This window comes from Heterodontus francisci, chromosome 48, assembly GCF_036365525.1.
Source record: "Heterodontus francisci isolate sHetFra1 chromosome 48, sHetFra1.hap1, whole genome shotgun sequence".
Taxonomy (NCBI): Eukaryota; Metazoa; Chordata; class Chondrichthyes; order Heterodontiformes; family Heterodontidae; genus Heterodontus; species Heterodontus francisci.
In genome coordinates this window covers 2,000,702-2,020,355 of record NC_090418.1, presented here as the reverse complement: position 1 = coordinate 2,020,355, position 19,654 = coordinate 2,000,702, and the positions used below count along the sequence as shown (strand labels likewise).

At 54.9% G+C, this 19,654-nt stretch overlaps 1 protein-coding gene across 1 annotated transcript in view; it reads right to left on the bottom strand.

Annotated features, from left to right (window-relative positions):
- Positions 1-18,923, bottom strand: part of dnah2 (dynein, axonemal, heavy chain 2) — a 178,845-nt gene extending 159,922 nt beyond the window's left edge. Inside the window, exons 1-5 of the mRNA XM_068023578.1 lie at positions 18,864-18,923; positions 17,392-17,551; positions 7,265-7,308; positions 5,125-5,295; positions 3,618-3,846 (exon numbers count right to left, since the gene is read on the bottom strand). Of these exons, the coding sequence (XP_067879679.1) occupies positions 3,618-3,846; positions 5,125-5,295; positions 7,265-7,308; positions 17,392-17,533 (586 nt within the window). The 5' untranslated portion in view covers positions 17,534-17,551; positions 18,864-18,923. The remainder of the gene's footprint in view (positions 1-3,617; positions 3,847-5,124; positions 5,296-7,264; positions 7,309-17,391; positions 17,552-18,863) is intronic.
- Between the last annotated feature and the right edge of the window lie 731 nt (positions 18,924-19,654).

Sequence of the window (19,654 nt, the reverse complement as noted above, 5' to 3'; positions counted from 1 at the left end):
AAAGGAAAGCTGGACACTGCTTATGCAAAGCAGGTTGATGGGCAGAGCTCATGAAGTTTATGCCATGCTTTCTGAGGAGGCTTCTGCAGATTATGAGATGCCAAAAAAGGCTATCCTTGCTGCGTATGAGTTGGCCTGAAGCATACCGACAGAAATTTTGGAACCTCCGGAGATTGTCTGGGCAGACTTATATAGAATGAGAAGGTAAAGTAAATTGATTTTGATTGTTGGATAGGGGCACTAAAGGTAGAAGCCATGTATGAGAACCTTAGGGAACTAATTCTCCTGGAAGAATTTTAAAATTCACTCCCTCAGTAAGAACCCATGTAGAGAAACAGAAGGTTTCAACGGCCAGACAAGCAGTGGAAATTGCTGATGATTATGAGCTTGTTTATAAGCCCAAACCCAAACCCGAGAAGGATAGAAGGTGGTAGGGTGAAAGGAAGACAAGTAGCCGGGGACAAGAAGGGATAGCTGGGAACACCCTGGGATCTCCTCCTCAGGCCAGAAAGGAAGATGCAGAGGGTGGAAGTGAGGTCCGCAAACATAAGTGTTACCATTGTCACAAGGTGGAACACCTTCGTGCAGAATGCTGGAAGTTGCAGGATTAACCCATGGGACTTAGAGCCATAGAGTTAGACAGCACAGAAACAGGCCCTTCGGTCCATCGTCTCTGTGCCGGCCATCAAGCACCTATCTATTCTAATTCCATTTTCCAGCACTTGGCCCGTAACCTTGTATGCTATGGCATTTCAAGTGCGCATCTAATTCTTCTTAAATGTTGTGAGGGTTACTGCCTCTACCACCCCTTCAGGCAGCGTGTTCCAGATTCCAACCACCCTCTGGGTGTAAAATGTTTTCCTCAAGTGTAGTACCAAGGAGCCCTAATAAAATTGAAGTCAATGGGATGTCATGCAGACCCCTCCCCACCTGCCAAGAATGAGGCATATTAATTTTATCATATGACTTACTGGGGTACACAAAGCCAATGCAGAGAAAGGGACCCTGACCGAGAGTACAGCAGATCAGACTGTAGCTCTGACTGCAACTGTAAGGTTAAATACAAAAACCATATTGGTAAGTGGGAAAAAATTAAAATATATGTTGTGACCCGCAGAGAAGTGGAACTAGAATGAACAGTGCACTCCTCCCACCTCGGTCGTAACAATATGCTTTATTAACTTCTTTCTCAACCTGTCCTGCCACCACCAAAATGCATGTACACCAATGTCTAGGTCATTAATATATATCAGGAAGAACAAGGGTCCCAACACTGATCCCTGGGGAACTCCATTACAAACCTTCCTCCAGCCCGAAGAACATCCATTGTTTCCTGTCACTTAGCCAATTTCATATAATTTTGCACACAAGTCTGTTGTATGGCACTTTATCAAATGCCTTTTGGAAGTCCATGTACACCACATCAACAGCATTGCCCTCATCAACCTTCTCTGTTACCTCTTCAAAAAGTTAGTTAAACATGATTTTCCCTTAATGAATCTGTGCTGGCTTTCCTTAATTACCCCACATTTGTCCATGAGACTATTAATTTGGTCCAGAATTATTGTTTCTAGATATTTCTCCACCACCAAAGTTAAACTGACTGGCCTATAGTGGCTGGGCTTATCTTTACATCCTTTTTTTGAACAAAGGTGTAAACATTTGCAGTTCTCCAGTCCTCTGGCACCACCTGAATCTAAGGAAGACTGTAAAATTATGGCCAGTGCCTCCCCAATTTCCACTCTCACTTCCTTCAGTATCCTTAGATGCATCTTTTCCGACCCTGGTGCGTTATCAACTTTAAGTATAGACAGCCTATCTAATACCTCCGCCTTATACGAATTAGGAGCAGGAGTAGGCCACTCAGCCCCTTGAGTCTGCTCCGCCATTCAACAAGATCATGGCTGATCTGACTGTAACCTCAACTCCACAGTCCCACCTACCCCCCATAACCTTTCACCCCTTGCTTATCAAAAATCTATATACTTCTGCCTCACAAATATTCAAAGACTCTGCTTCCACCTTTTGAGGAAGGGAGTTCCAAAGACTCACGATCCTCTGAGAGAAAAAATTTCTCCTCATATGTCTTAAATGGGCGACCCCTTATTTTTAAACTGTGACTCCAGTTCTAGATTCTCCCACAAGAGGAAACATCCTTTCCACATCCACCCTGTCAAGACCCCTCAGAATCTTATGTTTCAATCAAGTCGCCTCTTACTCTTCTAAACTCCAGCAGATACAAGCCTAGCCTGTCCAACTTTTCCTCATAAGACAACCCGTCCATTCCAATATAAGTCTAGTAAACCTTCTCTGACCTGCTTCCAATGCATTTGCATCCTTCCTTAAATAAGGATTCCAATACTGTACATAGCACTTCAGATGTGGTTGCACCAATCCCCTATATACGAAGGCATAACCTCCCTACTTTTGTATTCAATTCCCCTCGCAATAAACAATAACATTCTATTAGCTTTCCTAATTACTTGCTGTACCTGCATACTAATCTTTTGCGATTCATGCACCAGGACACCCTCTGGTCTCAGAGCTCTGCAATCTCTCACCATTTAGAAAATAAGTTTCAGTATGTTACCCCTACGCCATGAGCTTTTATTTTCCGCAATAACCTTTGATGTGGCACCTTATCAAGTGCCTTCCGGAAATCTAAGTACAGTACATCCACCGGTTCCCCTTTATCCACAGCACGTTACTTCTTCAAAGAACACCAATAAATTGGTTAAACATGATTTCCCTTATCCATTTTAACTCCTTCTAGTGTATTAATTACCTCTTCTTTCACTGTGGCCAGGGTAGCATCTTCTTTCTTGGTAAAGACAGATGCAAAGTATTCATTTAATACCTCAGCTATTGCCCCTGCCTTCATGCATGAATCCCCCTTTTGGTCCCAGATCAGCCCTACTCCAACTTTTACCACCTTTTTACTATTTATATGCCTATAGAGACTTTGGGTTTCCCTTTTATGTTAGCTGTCAATCCCTTTTTATACTCTCTCTTTGCTTCTCTTATTTGCCTTTTCACCTCCCCTCTGAACCTTCTATATTCAGCCTGGTTCTCCATTATATTGCCCCAGAGTTAAACCTTCATGCGGTGCTGCCTCAGCACTGCTCCTCCTACGGTGCTCCACTCCCTCAGTTACTGCCCGACAGTGCGGCACTCCCTCAGTTACTGCCCCTCCGATGGCACAGTGCTCCCTCAGTAGTGCCCCTCCAAAGGTGCTGCACTCTGTCAGTACTGGCCGTCAGACCGCGCGACGCTCCCTCAGTATTGGCCCTCAGACCGCGCGGTGCTCCCTCAGTACTGGCCCTCAGACCGCGCGGCGCTCCCTCAGTATTGGCCCTCAGACCGCGCGGCGCTCCCTCAGTACTGGGCCTCAGACCGCATGGCGCTCTCTCAGTACTGGGCCTCAGACTGCACGGCGATCCCTTAGTACTGGCATTGGACTTGTCAACCTGGATTATGTACGCAGTTCTCTGGAGCAGGAGTCAATCCCTCAACCTTCTGACTCAAAGGCAAGAGAGAGACTGCTGCTTGCCGACCCAAGGCTGACACCTAGAAGACAACTGAACAGCCCAACCTGCCACGTGCTGACAAGCAGGTACCTGTAAGGCTGGCGAGGAACTTATGCAGATGTGCTGAAAAATTGTTCTTGAGGCTCTCGGGCCACTTTCGGTTTTGCAAGAACTGAGGAGCGTAGATGCCCAGCATGTGCCTCAGCAGGCTCTCCAGGTATCCACCTCGGATGCTGCCAAACTGGACAACGTGCACAAAGTTCTCCGGGTCAATCCCAACTTTCTCTTTGCGGATGAAGTACATGAGATAATCCGTGGGCTGCACAGGAAGAGAGGAACATGATTCAGTTGGTCATGGAGTTTGTGGAGACAACAGCTGCTTGTGGCAGAGGAGGTGGGGGACCTACACACAGTTATACTACTTGACTGAATGAGTGGGCGAAACTGTGGCGGGTGGAGTTCAACATGGAGAAGTACAAGCTCGTTCATTTTGGACCAAAGATAAACCAGCTTATTTTCTAAATCGCCAGAAGCTAGCAATCGTGGAGGAGCAGCGGGATTTAGGAGCCCAGCAATAGAAATCACTAAAAGCTAGTGGACAGGTACAAAAAAAAAATGAAAAAGGCTAATACAATGTTGGCCTTTACCTCAATGGGACTGGAATATAAAGGGTGGAAGAGATGTTCCACTTGTATAAAGCTCTGGTTAGACAGTATCTGGAGTAACTGAGTTCAGTTCTGGGCACTGCAGCTCAGGAAGGATATATTAGCCTCGGAAGGGGTGAAGTGCAGATTCACCAGAATGATACCGGGGTTAAGAGAGTTAAATTATGAGGGTAGTTTGCATAGCCTAGGCTTTTATTCTCTCAAGTATAGAAGATTAAGGGGATGATCTAATCGAGGTGTTTAAGATAATTAAAGGCTTTGGTAGCGTCGACCGCAAGAAACTATTTCCTCTGGTGGGGGGAATCCAGAACAAGGGGCATAACCTTAAAATTAGAGCCAGGCTGTTCAGGGGTGTTGTCAGGAAGCACGTTTTCACATAAAGGGGAGTGGAAATCTGGAAGACTCTCCCCCAAAACTGCCTGTGCGGAGTTTGCAAGTTCACCCTGTGTCTGCGTGGGTTTTCGCCGGGTGCTCTGGTTTCCTCCCACAGCCAAAGACTTGCAGGTTGATAGGTAAATTGGCCATTATAAAATTGCCCCTAGTATAGGTAGGTGGTAGGGGAATATAGGGAAGGTGGGGATGTGGTAGGAATAAGGGATTAGTGTAGGATTAGTATAAATGGGTAGTTGTTGGTCGGCACAGACTCGGTGGGCCAAAGGGCCTGTTTCAGTGCTGTATCTCTAAATAAATGAATAAAAATAAATAAAAGGTTGGGAATCAGCTAGAAATGTCAAAAGTGGGATTGAATGATGTCTGTTGGGCAAGGGCATTAAGGGATATGAAAGCAAACCGGGTAAATGGAGATAAGATACAAACAGTTCTGATCTAATGAATTGCAGAACATGCTGGAGGGGCTGAATGGCCTTCTCCTGTTCCTATGTTCCTAACCTGATGAATGGAGCCTGCCAGAATCATCCTACAGTGAAACATACCTGTGAAGGCGTGCCGAGGATCACCTGCAGACCAAGGAATGAATCCATGTGCACGGTCAGAACCCTCTGTGTCACATCTTGGGCAAACTCATCCAGGACGTGCTCATGCTCCCTTGTCCACATTTCAGGCTGCAGATTCTCCAAAACCACCCGACTTTTAAAGAGGTAATTCTGTAAAAGAAAACGTCAGGATAGGGTTGCTTTCAGAGATTGGTGCATGGCACATTCCAATGCTAGAACTAAGCAGCAGTCCTGGGCCCAATCCTACTCACCCCAGGAATGTCAGCTTGGCTCAGTGGGTTATTGTTCTTCCCAGTTGGGTCCTACTCCAGGAACTGAGCACATAATCTAGGCTGACAGTCTGGCACACAACAGAGGGAGTGCTACACTGTCAGACGTGCTGGTCTTTGGATGAGATGTTACACTGGGGCTCCTTGTGTCTGCTTAGGTGAATGCAGATGATCCCATGGAACTATTCAAATAATAATGTCCTGCTCAACTCCTTGCCCAAATAAAATCACCAAAAAAAACAATGATTTGGTCATTTACCTCGTTGCTGCTCGTGGGACCTGCCATGTACTGATTGGCTGCAAATGTCCTTGCATTGTAACTTCAACTGCACTTCAAAGGTAATTCGTTGGTTGGGATATCCCGAGAATGTGTAAAGGTCTTATTGAATCCCAGTCAGGCAACACCTCAATTTTAACATCCTCATCCTTGTTTTCAAACCCCTTGCCCATCTCCCCTCCCTAACTCTGTAACCTCCTTCAGCCATACAACCATCTAAGATCCACATCGGATAATTGGACTCCAAGTGTTAAATTACAAGCTCTGGAATTCCCTCCCTACACTTCTCCACCTCACTTTCCTCCTTTAAAACACTCCTTAAAATCTACGCCTTTAACCAAGCTTTTGGTCATCTTGCCGAATATCTCCTTATGTGGCTTGGTATCGGCTTTTGTTTTATAATGCTCCTGTGACGCACCTTGGGACAGTTTATCACATCAAAGGCACTATATAAATATGTTGTTGTTGTGGTATTTCAATGCAAGTCCTTTCATCTTTCAGTGACACAGGTTGATCAGGGTCTTTGATGCACATAAACCCTGGACCAGCTATGTGTTTTCAAATTTACCCTCGACCAATAATTTTTAAAAACTGAAATAAGTAATCGGGCCCACAGTACTTGCCCCTTGTTTGACGGGCTGTGACCAGCCTTCTCACCCAAACCCTCAATCCTCGTCTCTCCTGTGATCCATCCAATCATCTCCTGAACCAATATGTACCGTCTGGCTTTAATTTGTTCCATGACAGGTGAAAGGTTGCCCAAGCAAGCACAAGCAAACATTCGGGCTTGATCTAAAAACACTGGAAGCAAAGTCTAGGGAGGGGCATCTTATACTATTCCTTTGTATGGACAGAAGTACAAGACAGACATGAGTTAATTTGATTTTTTTATTAAATATCAGCTAGCTGACATGCAGACTCACACTGCTAGGTGCTCACTATCATGAAACATAGGGAATATTCCCTCCCCTCCCCTACTCTGACCCTCTCCCCCCTTCCTCCTCATTGCTTCTTCCTAACCTCCATCGTTCCCACTTCCTCCTACCCTCATCTCCCTCCTCACAATCAACCTCCAGCTCCCTCCTTCCTCTTGTTCCCCTCCATCCTCCCCTTCTACCCCTCGCTCTATCCTCCTCTCAATTCTCTTCCTCCTCCTGTCCCCTACTACCCTTCATCACCCTTATCCTCCAAACTCTTTCCTTCCCCCTCCACTCCTCTCCCTCATACTCCCTTCACTCCTCTCAAGTTACTCCATTTGAAACAGTGATAGACCACAACATTACACCTGCCTCAAAGGCCGCTTCATAGTGGCGGATTGAAGAAACGGTTGTGCACGCAGAACCACACCTCTAACAACCACCCCGTCCCCCACCCCGCCAACCCCACTTCATGAGTGGCTTAAGAACAGGACCCTCCTCAAGGGACCCCATATCAGCAGGAAAAATGACAATTTGGGGAAAGAAAGGCCACAAAATTTACGGTGCAACCACAACGCCCACTATAAGATGGATAAGCATTTCGAACAAAGCAAACCTGCCCAAGGTCTCGCTTTCCCTTCCATTAATATACTCACCAGGTTGGGCGCATCCAACTGCGGCTTCCAATCTGCTTTCAGATCTTCATTCGTTTTGATTTGTGGGAGAAACACCAAAACAAAGGAAAGTATGAGGTTCATCAGAACAAGGTTCACACGTTCACTGTGCAGTGCAACAAACCCCAATAACACGGTGACTCTGTAATCTCAGCTCAAGCAAGCAGATAAGAAAGGTCTCAGCTGTTCAGCCAGAGCAGTAGTTGGGGCGTTTATAAAAAGAGTAAGACTTGCATTTCTACAGCACTTTTTACATACGCAGGCCATCCCAAAGCATTTTACAGCCAACAAAGTACTTTTTTTTTTAAAGTGTAGTCACTGTTCTAATGTAGGAAACACAGCAGCTAATTTGCACACAGCAAGCTCCCATAAATAGCAACATGATAATGACTAGATAATCTGTGACAGTGATGTTACTTGAGGTATAAATATTGGCCCAGGATACAAGGGAACTCACCTGCTCTCCTTCATAATATCTCTTAACAGGGCCTCAGTTTAACGTCTCACCTGAAAGACACTGCAGCACTCACTCAGTACTAACCCTCCGACGGTGCGGCACTCGCTCGGTACTGAACCTCCGACCGTGCGGCGCGCCCTCAGTACTGACCCTCCGACCGTGCGGTGCGCCCTCAGTACTGACCCTCCGACCGTGTGTGGCGCGCCCTCAGTACTGACCCTCCGACCGTGTGGCGCGCCCTCAGTACTGACCCTCCGACGGTGCGGCGCGCCCTCAGTACTGACCCTCCGACGGTGCGGCGCGCCCTCAGTACTGACCCTCCGACGGTGCGGCGCGCCCTCAGTACTGACCCTCCGACGGTGCGGCGCGCCCTCAGTACTGACCCTCCGACGGTGCGGCGCGCCCTCAGTACTGACCCTCCGACGGTGCGGCGCGCCCTCAGTACTGACCCTCCGACGGTGCGGCGCGCCCTCAGTACTGACCCTCCGACGGTGCGGCGCGCCCTCAGTACTGACCCTCCGACGGTGCGGCGCGCCCTCAGTACTGACCCTCCGACGGTGCGGCGCGCCCTCAGTACTGACCCTCCGACGGTGCGGCGCGCCCTCAGTACTGACCCTCCGACGGTGCGGCACTCCCTCAGTACTGACCATCCGACGGTGCGGCGCGCCCTCAGTACTGACCCTCCGACGGTGCGGCGCGCCCTCAGTACTGACCCTCCGACGGTGCGGCGCGCCCTCAGTACTGACCCTCCGACAGCGTAGCACATCCTCATTGCACCTGCCCCGACTTTTTTCTTTTTTCATTTCTTTTATGATTTGTTCCCTCTGCCGGCCCCCACTTTTGTTTCTTTTTTAATCCCTTTACTTTGTTTGTTCGGCTTCTATCCTGCCATTTACACCTCATACAGACATCTTTTATTTCTTTATATCTGCTAGTTCTGAAGAAGGGTCACTGACCTGAAACGTTAACTCTGCTTCTCTCGCCACAGATGCTGCCAAACCTGCTGAGTATTTCCAGCATTTCTTGTTTCTATTTCAGATTTCCAGCATCCGCAGTATTTTGCTTTTATTTATTCTTTTGTTTCTTTACTTGTCCCATTATGAGTCCCTTTGGCTTTGCACCATGAAACCTTTTGTCATTTAATCTCTCCTGCCCTCCACCCTACATAGACCTTCCCTTTTGTTAATCGCCCCCCCCCGCCCCCAAAAGCATGGCTACCCGACCCAAACCCAACTAGACCAGACGACATGTGTCGGGTTCAGGTCGGGTCAGCTCTCTCTTCCGAGTCCAGCATTCAGGCTTGGTCGGGTCGGGCTGGACGTGGACAGTGCTGCCTTGCTCTGGGAAGTAATCTTCAACTGAACATTCAGGTGAAGGCAGGAAATGTGCAGTCCGGACTCCGCACTCTGCAGTGAGCGAGTGAGCATCTCTATGATGTCATCGCGCTCATGCCGCAACTTCCATGCATCCAAAAGTGATTCTACACTACAGTGCACTATGGATGCTCGTGTGTTGAAGTTGGGGGGGGGGGGGTGTGGTGGGGGGTGGCGCAGGTCGTGCCTTTGGTTCCTGGTGACGAGATCAAGCTCAGATTCCCAACTCCATCTGCACGATTCTGCAGGAATAGCCTGCTGCAGGAGCGGATGAACAGGATTACAACATTTGGACAAGGTAGAGCACAATAACCTGCTTGATATCATGAACTTTATTACGGTAGTTGGGTCGGGTTGGGAGCGGAAAAAAATTAAAGGACTGGGGCCCGGGTCAGGTTCAGGTTGGATGTGGTCGGATCAGGCCCAGGTCGGGTTTCAATTTTATACCTGATCAGGCCTTTAACCCTGGCCCCCTGCCCTTTCACTTGCTCAAAACCTATTACATTTCTAACTTTTGCCAGTTCTGATGAAAAGTCACATCGACCTGAACTCCGGGATGGTGGCAGCTGACCTGGAAGGAGTCGGGAGTGGAAACAGACCTATAAAAGAAAGAGCGTGGCTCAAGGCCCTTCACTGATCTGAAGCCCGGGACGGCTGCAGCGGACTCTCTGACTGTTTCTGCACGCGCTCTGTTTGGATTTAGGGGGAGATCATGTCTAACAAATATGATTGAATTTTTCGAGGAAGTGACTCGAGATGTAGTTGAGGGTAAAGCAGTTGATGTCGTCTACAAGGACTTCAATAAGGCTTTGGATAAGGTCCCGGATGGGAGATTGGTTAAGAAAGTAAGAGCCCATGGGATCCAGGGCAATTTGGCAAATTGGATTCAAAATTGGCTTAGTGGCAGGAGGTGTTGGGGGATGGTCTCGGGTTGTTTTTGCAAATGGAAGCCTGTGACCAGTGGGGTACTGCAGGGATCGGTGCTGGGACCCTTACTGTTTGTAGTTTACATTAATGATTCAGTCGTGAATACAGGAGGTATGATCAGTAAGTTCGCAGATGACACGAAAATTGGCAATTTACGTGATGCATTATCTGCGCATGTGACAACCGGTCCTGGCAATCGGAATGCAGCGCATGCGCAGAGAGCAGGAGCCCATTTGCACATGTGTGCAGGTTGGCACAGTCGGATGACGTCCCCACCGGTGTCGTAAATAGTGAGGAGGAAGGCCTTAGATTACAGGGCAATATAGATGGGCTGGTAAGATGGGTGGAAGTGTGGCAAATGGAGTTTCAAAGTGATTCTTGACAACGCAGCCGGTGGGGACGTCATCCGACTGTGCCAACCTGCACACATGTGCAAACGGGCTCCTGCTCTCTGCGCATGCGCTGCATTCCGATTGCCAGGACCGGTTGGCGCATGCGCAGATGACATCATCGCGGGAGAGAGAGCGGGGCGGGGGGGGGGGGGGGAAAGAGAGAGAGCAGGGGGGAGGGGGGAAAAGAGAGAGAGCGGGGGGGAGGGGGGAAAAGAGAGAGAGCGGGGGGGAGGGGGGAAAAGAGAGAGAGCGGGGGGGAGGGGGGAAAAGAGAGAGAGCGGGGGGGAGGGGGGAAAAGAGAGCGAGCGGGGGGGAGGGGGGAAAAGAGAGCGAGCGGGGGGGAGGGGGGAAAAGAGAGCGAGCGGGGGGGAGGGGGGAAAAGAGAGCGAGCGGGGGGGAGGGGGGAAAAGAGAGCGAGCGGGGGGGAGGGGGGAAAAGAGAGCGAGCGGGGGGGAGGGGGGAAAAGAGAGCGAGCGGGGGGGAGGGGGGAAAAGAGAGCGAGCGGGGGGGAGGGGGGAAAAGAGAGCGAGCGGGGGGGAGGGGGGAAAAGAGAGCGAGCGGGGGGGAGGGGGGAAAAGAGAGCGAGCGGGGGGGAGGGGGGAAAAGAGAGCGAGCGGGGCGGAGGGGGGAAACAGCGAGCGGGGCGGAGGGGGGGGGGAACAGCGAGCGGGGCGGAGGGGGGGGGAACAGCGAGCGGGGCGGAGGGGGGGGGAACAGCGAGCGGGGCGGAGGGGGGGGGAACAGCGAGCGGGGCGGAGGGGGGGGAAACAGCGAGCGGGGCGGAGGGGGGGAAAAGAGAGCGGGGCGGAGGGGGGGAAAAGAGAGCGGGGCGGAGGGGGGGAAAAGAGAGCGGGGCGGAGGGGGGGAAAAGAGAGCGGGGCGGAGGGGGGGAAAAGAGAGCGGGGCGGAGGGGGGGAAAAGAGAGCGGGGCGGAGGGGGGGAAAAGAGAGCGGGGCGGAGGGGGGGAAAAGAGAGCGGGGCGGAGGGGGGGAAAAGAGAGCGGGGCGGAGGGGGGGAAAAGAGAGCGGGGCGGAGGGGGGGAAAAGAGAGCGGGGCGGAGGGGGGGAAAAGAGAGCGGGGCGGAGGGGGGGAAAAGAGAGCGGGGCGGAGGGGGGGAAAAGAGAGCGGGGCGGAGGGGGGGAAAAGAGAGCGGGGCGGAGGGGGGGAAAAGAGAGCGGGGCGGAGGGGGGGAAAAGAGAGCGGGGCGGAGGGGGGGAAAAGAGAGCGGGGCGGAGGGGGGGAAAAGAGAGCGGGGCGGAGGGGGGGAAAAGAGAGCGGGGCGGAGGGGGGGAAAAGAGAGCGGGGCGGAGGGGGGGAAAAGAGAGCGGGGCGGAGGGGGGGAAAAGAGAGCGGGGCGGAGGGGGGGAAAAGAGAGCGGGGCGGAGGGGGGGAAAAGAGAGCGGGGCGGAGGGGGGGAAAAGAGAGCGGGGCGGAGGGGGGGAAAAGAGAGCGGGGCGGAGGGGGGGAAAAGAGAGCGGGGCGGAGGGGGGGAAAAGAGAGCGGGGCGGAGGGGGGGAAAAGAGAGCGGGGCGGAGGGGGGGAAAAGAGAGCGGGGCGGAGGGGGGGAAAAGAGAGCGGGGCGGAGGGGGGGAAAAGAGAGCGGGGCGGAGGGGGGGAAAAGAGAGCGGGGCGGAGGGGGGGAAAAGAGAGCGGGGCGGAGGGGGGGAAAAGAGAGCGGGGCGGAGGGGGGGAAAAGAGAGCGGGGCGGAGGGGGGGAAAAGAGAGCGGGGCGGAGGGGGGGAAAAGAGAGCGGGGCGGAGGGGGGGAAAAGAGAGCGGGGCGGAGGGGGGGAAAAGAGAGCGGGGCGGAGGGGGGGAAAAGAGAGCGGGGCGGAGGGGGGGAAAAGAGAGCGGGGCGGAGGGGGGGAAAAGAGAGCGGGGCGGAGGGGGGGAAAAGAGAGCGGGGCGGAGGGGGGGAAAAGAGAGCGGGGCGGAGGGGGGGAAAAGAGAGCGGGGCGGAGGGGGGGAAAAGAGAGCGGGGCGGAGGGGGGGAAAAGAGAGCGGGGCGGAGGGGGGGAAAAGAGAGCGGGGCGGAGGGGGGGAAAAGAGAGCGGGGCGGAGGGGGGGAAAAGAGAGCGGGGCGGAGGGGGGGAAAAGAGAGCGGGGCGGAGGGGGGGAAAAGAGAGCGGGGCGGAGGGGGGGAAAAGAGAGCGGGGCGGAGGGGGGGAAAAGAGAGCGGGGCGGAGGGGGGGAAAAGAGAGCGGGGCGGAGGGGGGGAAAAGAGAGCGGGGCGGAGGGGGGGAAAAGAGAGCGGGGCGGAGGGGGGGAAAAGAGAGCGGGGCGGAGGGGGGGAAAAGAGAGCGGGGCGGAGGGGGGGAAAAGAGAGCGGGGCGGAGGGGGGGAAAAGAGAGCGGGGCGGAGGGGGGGAAAAGAGAGCGGGGCGGAGGGGGGGAAAAGAGAGCGGGGCGGAGGGGGGGAAAAGAGAGCGGGGCGGAGGGGGGGAAAAGAGAGCGGGGCGGAGGGGGGGAAAAGAGAGCGGGGCGGAGGGGGGGAAAAGAGAGCGGGGCGGAGGGGGGGAAAAGAGAGCGGGGCGGAGGGGGGGAAAAGAGAGCGGGGCGGAGGGGGGGAAAAGAGAGCGGGGCGGAGGGGGGGAAAAGAGAGCGGGGCGGAGGGGGGGAAAAGAGAGCGGGGCGGAGGGGGGGAAAAGAGAGCGGGGCGGAGGGGGGGAAAAGAGAGCGGGGCGGAGGGGGGGAAAAGAGAGCGGGGCGGAGGGGGGGAAAAGAGAGCGGGGCGGAGGGGGGGAAAAGAGAGCGGGGCGGAGGGGGGGAAAAGAGAGCGGGGCGGAGGGGGGGAAAAGAGAGCGGGGCGGAGGGGGGGAAAAGAGAGCGGGGCGGAGGGGGGGAAAAGAGAGCGGGGCGGAGGGGGGGAAAAGAGAGCGGGGCGGAGGGGGGGAAAAGAGAGCGGGGCGGAGGGGGGGAAAAGAGAGCGGGGCGGAGGGGGGGAAAAGAGAGCGGGGCGGAGGGGGGGAAAAGAGAGCGGGGCGGAGGGGGGGAAAAGAGAGCGGGGCGGAGGGGGGGAAAAGAGAGCGGGGCGGAGGGGGGGAAAAGAGAGCGGGGCGGAGGGGGGGAAAAAGAGAGCGGGGCGGAGGGGGGGAAAAAGAGAGCGGGGCGGAGGGGGGGAAAAAGAGAGCGGGGCGGAGGGGGGGAAAAAGAGAGCGGGGCGGAGGGGGGGAAAAGAGAGCGGGGCGGAGGGGGGGAAAAAGAGAGCGGGGCGGAGGGGGGGAAAAAGAGAGCGGGGCGGAGGGGGGGAAAAGAGAGCGGGGCGGAGGGGGGGAAAAGAGAGCGGGGCGGAGGGGGGGAAAAGAGAGCGGGGCGGAGGGGGGGAAAAGAGAGCGGGGCGGAGGGGGGGAAAAGAGAGCGGGGCGGAGGGGGGGAAAAGAGAGCGGGGCGGAGGGGGGGAAAAGAGAGCGGGGCGGAGGGGGGGAAAAGAGAGCGGGGCGGAGGGGGGGAAAAGAGAGCGGGGCGGAGGGGGGGAAAAGAGAGCGGGGCGGAGGGGGGGAAAAGAGAGCGGGGCGGAGGGGGGGAAAAGAGAGCGGGGCGGAGGGGGGGAAAAGAGAGCGGGGCGGAGGGGGGGAAAAGAGAGCGGGGCGGAGGGGGGGAAAAGAGAGCGGGGCGGAGGGGGGGAAAAGAGAGCGGGGCGGAGGGGGGGAAAAGAGAGCGGGGCGGAGGGGGGAAAAGAGAGCGGGGCGGAGGGGGGAAAAGAGAGCGGGGCGGAGGGGGGAAAAGAGAGCGGGGCGGAGGGGGGAAAAGAGAGCGGGGCGGAGGGGGGAAAAGAGAGCGGGGCGGAGGGGGGAAAAGAGAGCGGGGCGGAGGGGGGAAAAGAGAGCGGGGCGGAGGGGGGAAAAGAGAGCGGGGCGGAGGGGGGAAAAGAGAGCGGGGCGGAGGGGGGAAAAGAGAGCGGGGCGGAGGGGGGAAAAGAGAGCGGGGCGGAGGGGGGAAAAGAGAGCGGGGCGGAGGGGGGAAAAGAGAGCGGGGCGGAGGGGGGAAAAGAGAGCGGGGCGGAGGGGGGAAAAGAGAGCGGGGCGGAGGGGGGAAAAGAGAGCGGGGCGGAGGGGGGAAAAGAGAGCGGGGCGGAGGGGGGAAAAGAGAGCGGGGCGGAGGGGGGAAAAGAGAGCGGGGCGGAGGGGGGAAAAGAGAGCGGGGCGGAGGGGGGAAAAGAGAGCGGGGCGGAGGGGGGAAAAGAGAGCGGGGCGGAGGGGGGAAAAGAGAGCGGGGCGGAGGGGGGAAAAGAGAGCGGGGCGGAGGGGGGAAAAGAGAGCGGGGCGGAGGGGGGAAAAGAGAGCGGGGCGGAGGGGGGAAAAGACAGCGGGGCGGAGGGGGGAAAAGACAGCGGGGCGGAGGGGGGAAAAGACAGCGGGGCGGAGGGGGGAAAAGACAGCGGGGCGGAGGGGGGAAAAGACAGCGGGGCGGAGGGGGGAAAAGACAGCGGGGCGGAGGGGGGAAAAGACAGCGGGGCGGAGGGGGGAAAAGACAGCGGGGCGGAGGGGGGAAAAGACAGCGGGGCGGAGGGGGGAAAAGACAGCGGGGCGGAGGGGGGAAAAGACAGCGGGGCGGAGGGGGGAAAAGACAGCGGGGCGGAGGGGGGAAAAGACAGCGGGGCGGAGGGGGGAAAAGACAGCGGGGCGGAGGGGGGAAAAGACAGCGGGGCGGAGGGGGGAAAAGACAGCGGGGCGGAGGGGGGAAAAGACAGCGGGGCGGAGGGGGGAAAAGACAGCGGGGCGGAGGGGGGAAAAGACAGCGGGGCGGAGGGGGGAAAAGACAGCGGGGCGGAGGGGGGAAAAGACAGCGGGGCGGAGGGGGGAAAAGACAGCGGGGCGGAGGGGGGAAAAGACAGCGGGGCGGAGGGGGGAAAAGACAGCGGGGCGGAGGGGGGAAAAGACAGCGGGGCGGAGGGGGGAAAAGACAGCGGGGCGGAGGGGGGAAAAGACAGCGGGGCGGAGGGGGGAAAAGACAGCGGGGCGGAGAGGGGAAAAGACAGCGGGGCGGAGGGGGGAAAAGACAGCGGGGCGGAGGGGGGAAAAGACAGCGGGGCGGAGGGGGGAAAAGACAGCGGGGCGGAGGGGGGAAAAGACAGCGGGGCGGAGGCGGGAAAAGACAGCGGGGCGGAGGGGGGAAAAGACAGCGGGGCGGAGGGGGGAAAAGACAGCGGGGCGGAGGGGGGAAAAAGAGAGCAGGGTGGGGGGTGAAGCGGGGAGGGAGCAGCCGAAGACCTTGGTGGCGGCGGGTGCGCTGTCCTCCTGCCCCCTCCCCCCGCCGCCTGCTCTCTCCGGCTATTCCCCCCACCCCGTCCGCTCTCTCCGGCCATTCCCCACCACCTCTTGCCTGCTCCGTCCAGCCATTCCACAGCCATCCGATCTCTCCGGCCATTGTGTGCTGCCATGTGTTTATGTTGCCTTCGTGTGATTATTTGAGCAGTGCCATCTTTAGTCCTGGCAGCTGCTTGAATGTCGCTGACTGTGACGTTTCAGTTGAACAGGTTACATGTGCCAGTGCACCGCCACCTAGTGGCTGCGTTGTCAGCAAACGCAGCCATGGAGTTTAATCCCGAGAAGTGTGAGGTGATGCACTTTGGGAGGACTAACAAGGCAAGGGAATATACAATGGATGGCAGGAAGTACAGAGGGTCAGAGGGATCTTGGTGTGCTTGTCCATAGATCACTGAAGGCAGCAGCACAGGTTGGCAAGGTGGTTAGGAAGGCATATGGGATACTTGTCTTTATTAGCCGAAGCATAGAATATAAGAGCTGGGAGGTTATGATGGAGCTGTATAAAACGCTAGTTAGGCCACAGCTGGAGTACTGTGTACAGTTCTTGTCACCACACTATAGGAAGCATGTGATTGCAATGGAGAAGGTGCAGAGGAGATTCACCAGGATGTTGCCTGGGGCTGGAGCATTTCAGTAATGAAGAGAGACTGGATAGGCTGGGGTTGTTTTCCTTGGAGCGGAGAAGGCTGATTGAGGTATATAAAATTATGAGGCGACTTGATAGGATAGATAGGAAGAAACTTTTTCCCTTAGCGGAGAGGTCAAAAACTAGGGGGCATAGATTTAGGGTAAGGGCAGGAGGTTTAGAGGGGAGTTGAGGAAATATCTTTTCACCCAGAGGGTGGTTGGAATCTGGAACACATTGCCTGAAGAGGTGGTAGAGGTAGGAGCCCTCTCAACATTTAAAAAGTATTTGGATGAGCACTTGAAACGCCATAGCATACAAGGCTACGGGCCAAGTGCAGGGAAGTGGGATTAGTTTGAGATGGGTGCTTGATGGTCAGCGCAGGCACGTTGGGCCGAAGGACTGTTTCTGTGCTGCAAGACTCTATGACTCTATTAACTCTGATTTTCTCTCCACAGATGCTGCCTGACCTGCTGAGTATTTCTAGCACTTTCTGTTTTTGTTTCAGATTTCCAGCATCTGCAGTATTTTGCTTTTGTGTACCTGAGAAGGGAGCTGGGAGAATATTTCCATCAAAAAAACACCAGCAAAGTCATTGCTGTTCCAGTCACCAGCACTCTTGGTAACTCGTCCCTCCCCATCTCTGTAGCCTCCTCCAGCCCGACAACCCTCAGATCTCTGTTCTCCACCAATTCTGGCCTCTTGCACATCCCCAATTTCCATCTCTCCACCATTGGCGGCCGTGCCTTCAGCTGCTTGGACCCTAAGCTCTGGATTTTCTCCCTAAATTTCTCCACCTCTCTCTCCTCCTATAAGACGCTCCTTAAAAGCTATATCATCTGTCCTAATATCTCCGTATGCGAGTTGGTATCAAATTTTGTTTGGGAATGCTCTTGTGAAGCACCTTTAAAGGTGCGATATAAATGCAAGTTGTTATTTTTGTTGTAGAAAATACGCAAGATCTAATTAACCACAGCACCCATTGGTGGCAAGCAGACTGTAGTGTATGAGTTAGCTTCTGCCGTTCGAGCTCATACAGCCCCTGCTCTCAAAAACTGAAGGCACTCTACCTTTCAACAGCTCGCTGCCTCTTCCCTTGGGCGTTGCGATGAAATCCTGGCTGATAGCATCTGTGATTCCAGTAGAAATGGAGGATGATCTAATGCTGGGAAGGGAGCTGGGGACCCGTGCAATACTGTTGATGTCGTCCATTCTTTATCTTTCTTCTTCCTACAAGAAAAGAGCATTGCATGGTGAGTGTAGACTAGTCCTTCGAGCACATTGGCCCAAAATGAAACAGCCCCCTAAATTGACCTTCTCACAAGAGAGGTCACAGGATGGCAGAGGTGCAAAACAGAAAATCGAACCCTGTACTGTACCTGTCCTGGGAATGTTTGATGGGGACAGTGTAGAGGGAGCTTTACTCTGTATCTAACCCCGTGCTGTACCTGTCCTGGGAGTGCTTGATGGGACAGAACAGAGGGAGTTGTGGCCAACATTCCTCCCATGACCAAAACATGATTAGCTGATGCTTTAGTTCATCGCTATGTTTGAAATGCTGTTCGCCATAAGGCACTACCTTTGCCGACATAACTGTCTGTGCTTTGCTAGAGGGGAAATGCGTGGGGTTGTTTGAGAGCTTGATAAATTAGAAAGAGGAGAAACTTGCAATTTTTGAGAGAAACCTGCACATCCTTGGGATGCCCCAAAGCTCTTTACGCCAATTAATTACTTTTCAAGTGTAATCACTGTTGCAATGCAGGAAAAGCAGCAGCCAATAGTGCACAGCCAGATCTCACAAACAGCAAAGAGGGTAAATGACCATATCATCAAAGTCTGGTGGTTTTGGCTGAGGTCAAATGTTGGGCAGTACATCAGGGAGAACCTCTGCAAATAATGTCACAGGATCGGTTAAGACCCTAATCCATGACGATGGGGTCTCACTGACCCTCCAACAGTGCGGCACTCCCTCGGTACTGACCCTTCGACAGTGCGGCACTCCCTCAGTACTGCCCCTCCGACAGTGCGGCACTCCCTCAGTACTGACCCTCCGACGGTGCGGCACTCCCTCAGTACTGCCCCTCCGACAGTGCGGCACTCCCTCGGTACTGCCCCTCCGACAGTGCGGCACTCCCTCGGTACTGCCCCTCCAACATTGCGGCACTCCCTCGCTACTGACCCTCCGACAGTGCGGCACTCCCTCGGTACTGACCCTCCGACAGTGCGGCACTCCCTCGGTACTGACCCTCCGACAGTGCGGCACTCCCTCGGTACTGCCCCTCCGACAGTGCGGCACTCCCTCGGTACTGCCCCTCCGACAGTGCGGCACTCCCTCAGTATTGACCCTCCGACGGTGCGGCACTCCCTCAGTACTGACCCTCCAACAGTGCAGCACTCCCTCAGTATTGACCCTCCGACAGTGCGGCACTCCCTCGGTACTGACCCTCCGACGGTGCGGCACTCCCTCAGTACTGACCCTCCGACGGTGCGGCACTCCCTCAGTACTGACCCTCCGACAGTGCGGCACTCCCTCAGTACTGACCCTCCGACGGTGCGGCACTCCCTCAGTTCTTCCTACGATTCCCTCAGTTTGAGTTTTTTTCAGCCACTTGTTGCCGGGCACCCCTCAACCTAACTGCCCGCTGGCCCCACCCGGGATTGACAGTCGCTGGGCCAATCGCGCCGCGGGATATCGCCTCTCCCCGCCCACTTAGGCTGATGGGGCCAGCAGGGTTGGTTGCGGCTCAGCGGCGACGGTTGGAGCCGTTTCCCAGGCAACCGAGCCGCGCGGCGAGGGCGTGGCCACACCGCACGTCAATCCCTCCAGCACACACGCTGATTGGTTGCGGTTGGCGTTGCCCCGGGATACCAGACGCTGAAGCGAGCGCGCCATTTCCAAGCTCTGAATGAAGCCTTAAAGGGACAGTCCCCCATCCAAAATTGTGGAGCAAAGCTTTAATTCTTGGCCTTTCTTCCCATGGCTCCACCAAGAGCCTCCACTCAGAAGCATCAGTTGTCTCCTTCCCTTTCAACCTGTGGCTTATTTCCAGGCTTTTCTGTTCATTTTTTCATACAAGCATGGAATCTTCCAGAAGTGAAGGAGGCCATTGGCCTGAATAAGCTAGCCAGTTAATCCACTCCCCTACTGGTTTGCCTGAATTGCTTGTTTATGAGCTGTAGATTCTATGTAATTCACTCCCCACAGCCCTGCCAATTTCCCTTTTCACATATTTATCCCATTCCCTTTTGAATCTGTTTCCACCGCCCTTTCAGGCAGCGCTTTCCACATCCAACAACTCACTGCGTCAAAACAAAACAAATTTCTTTCACATT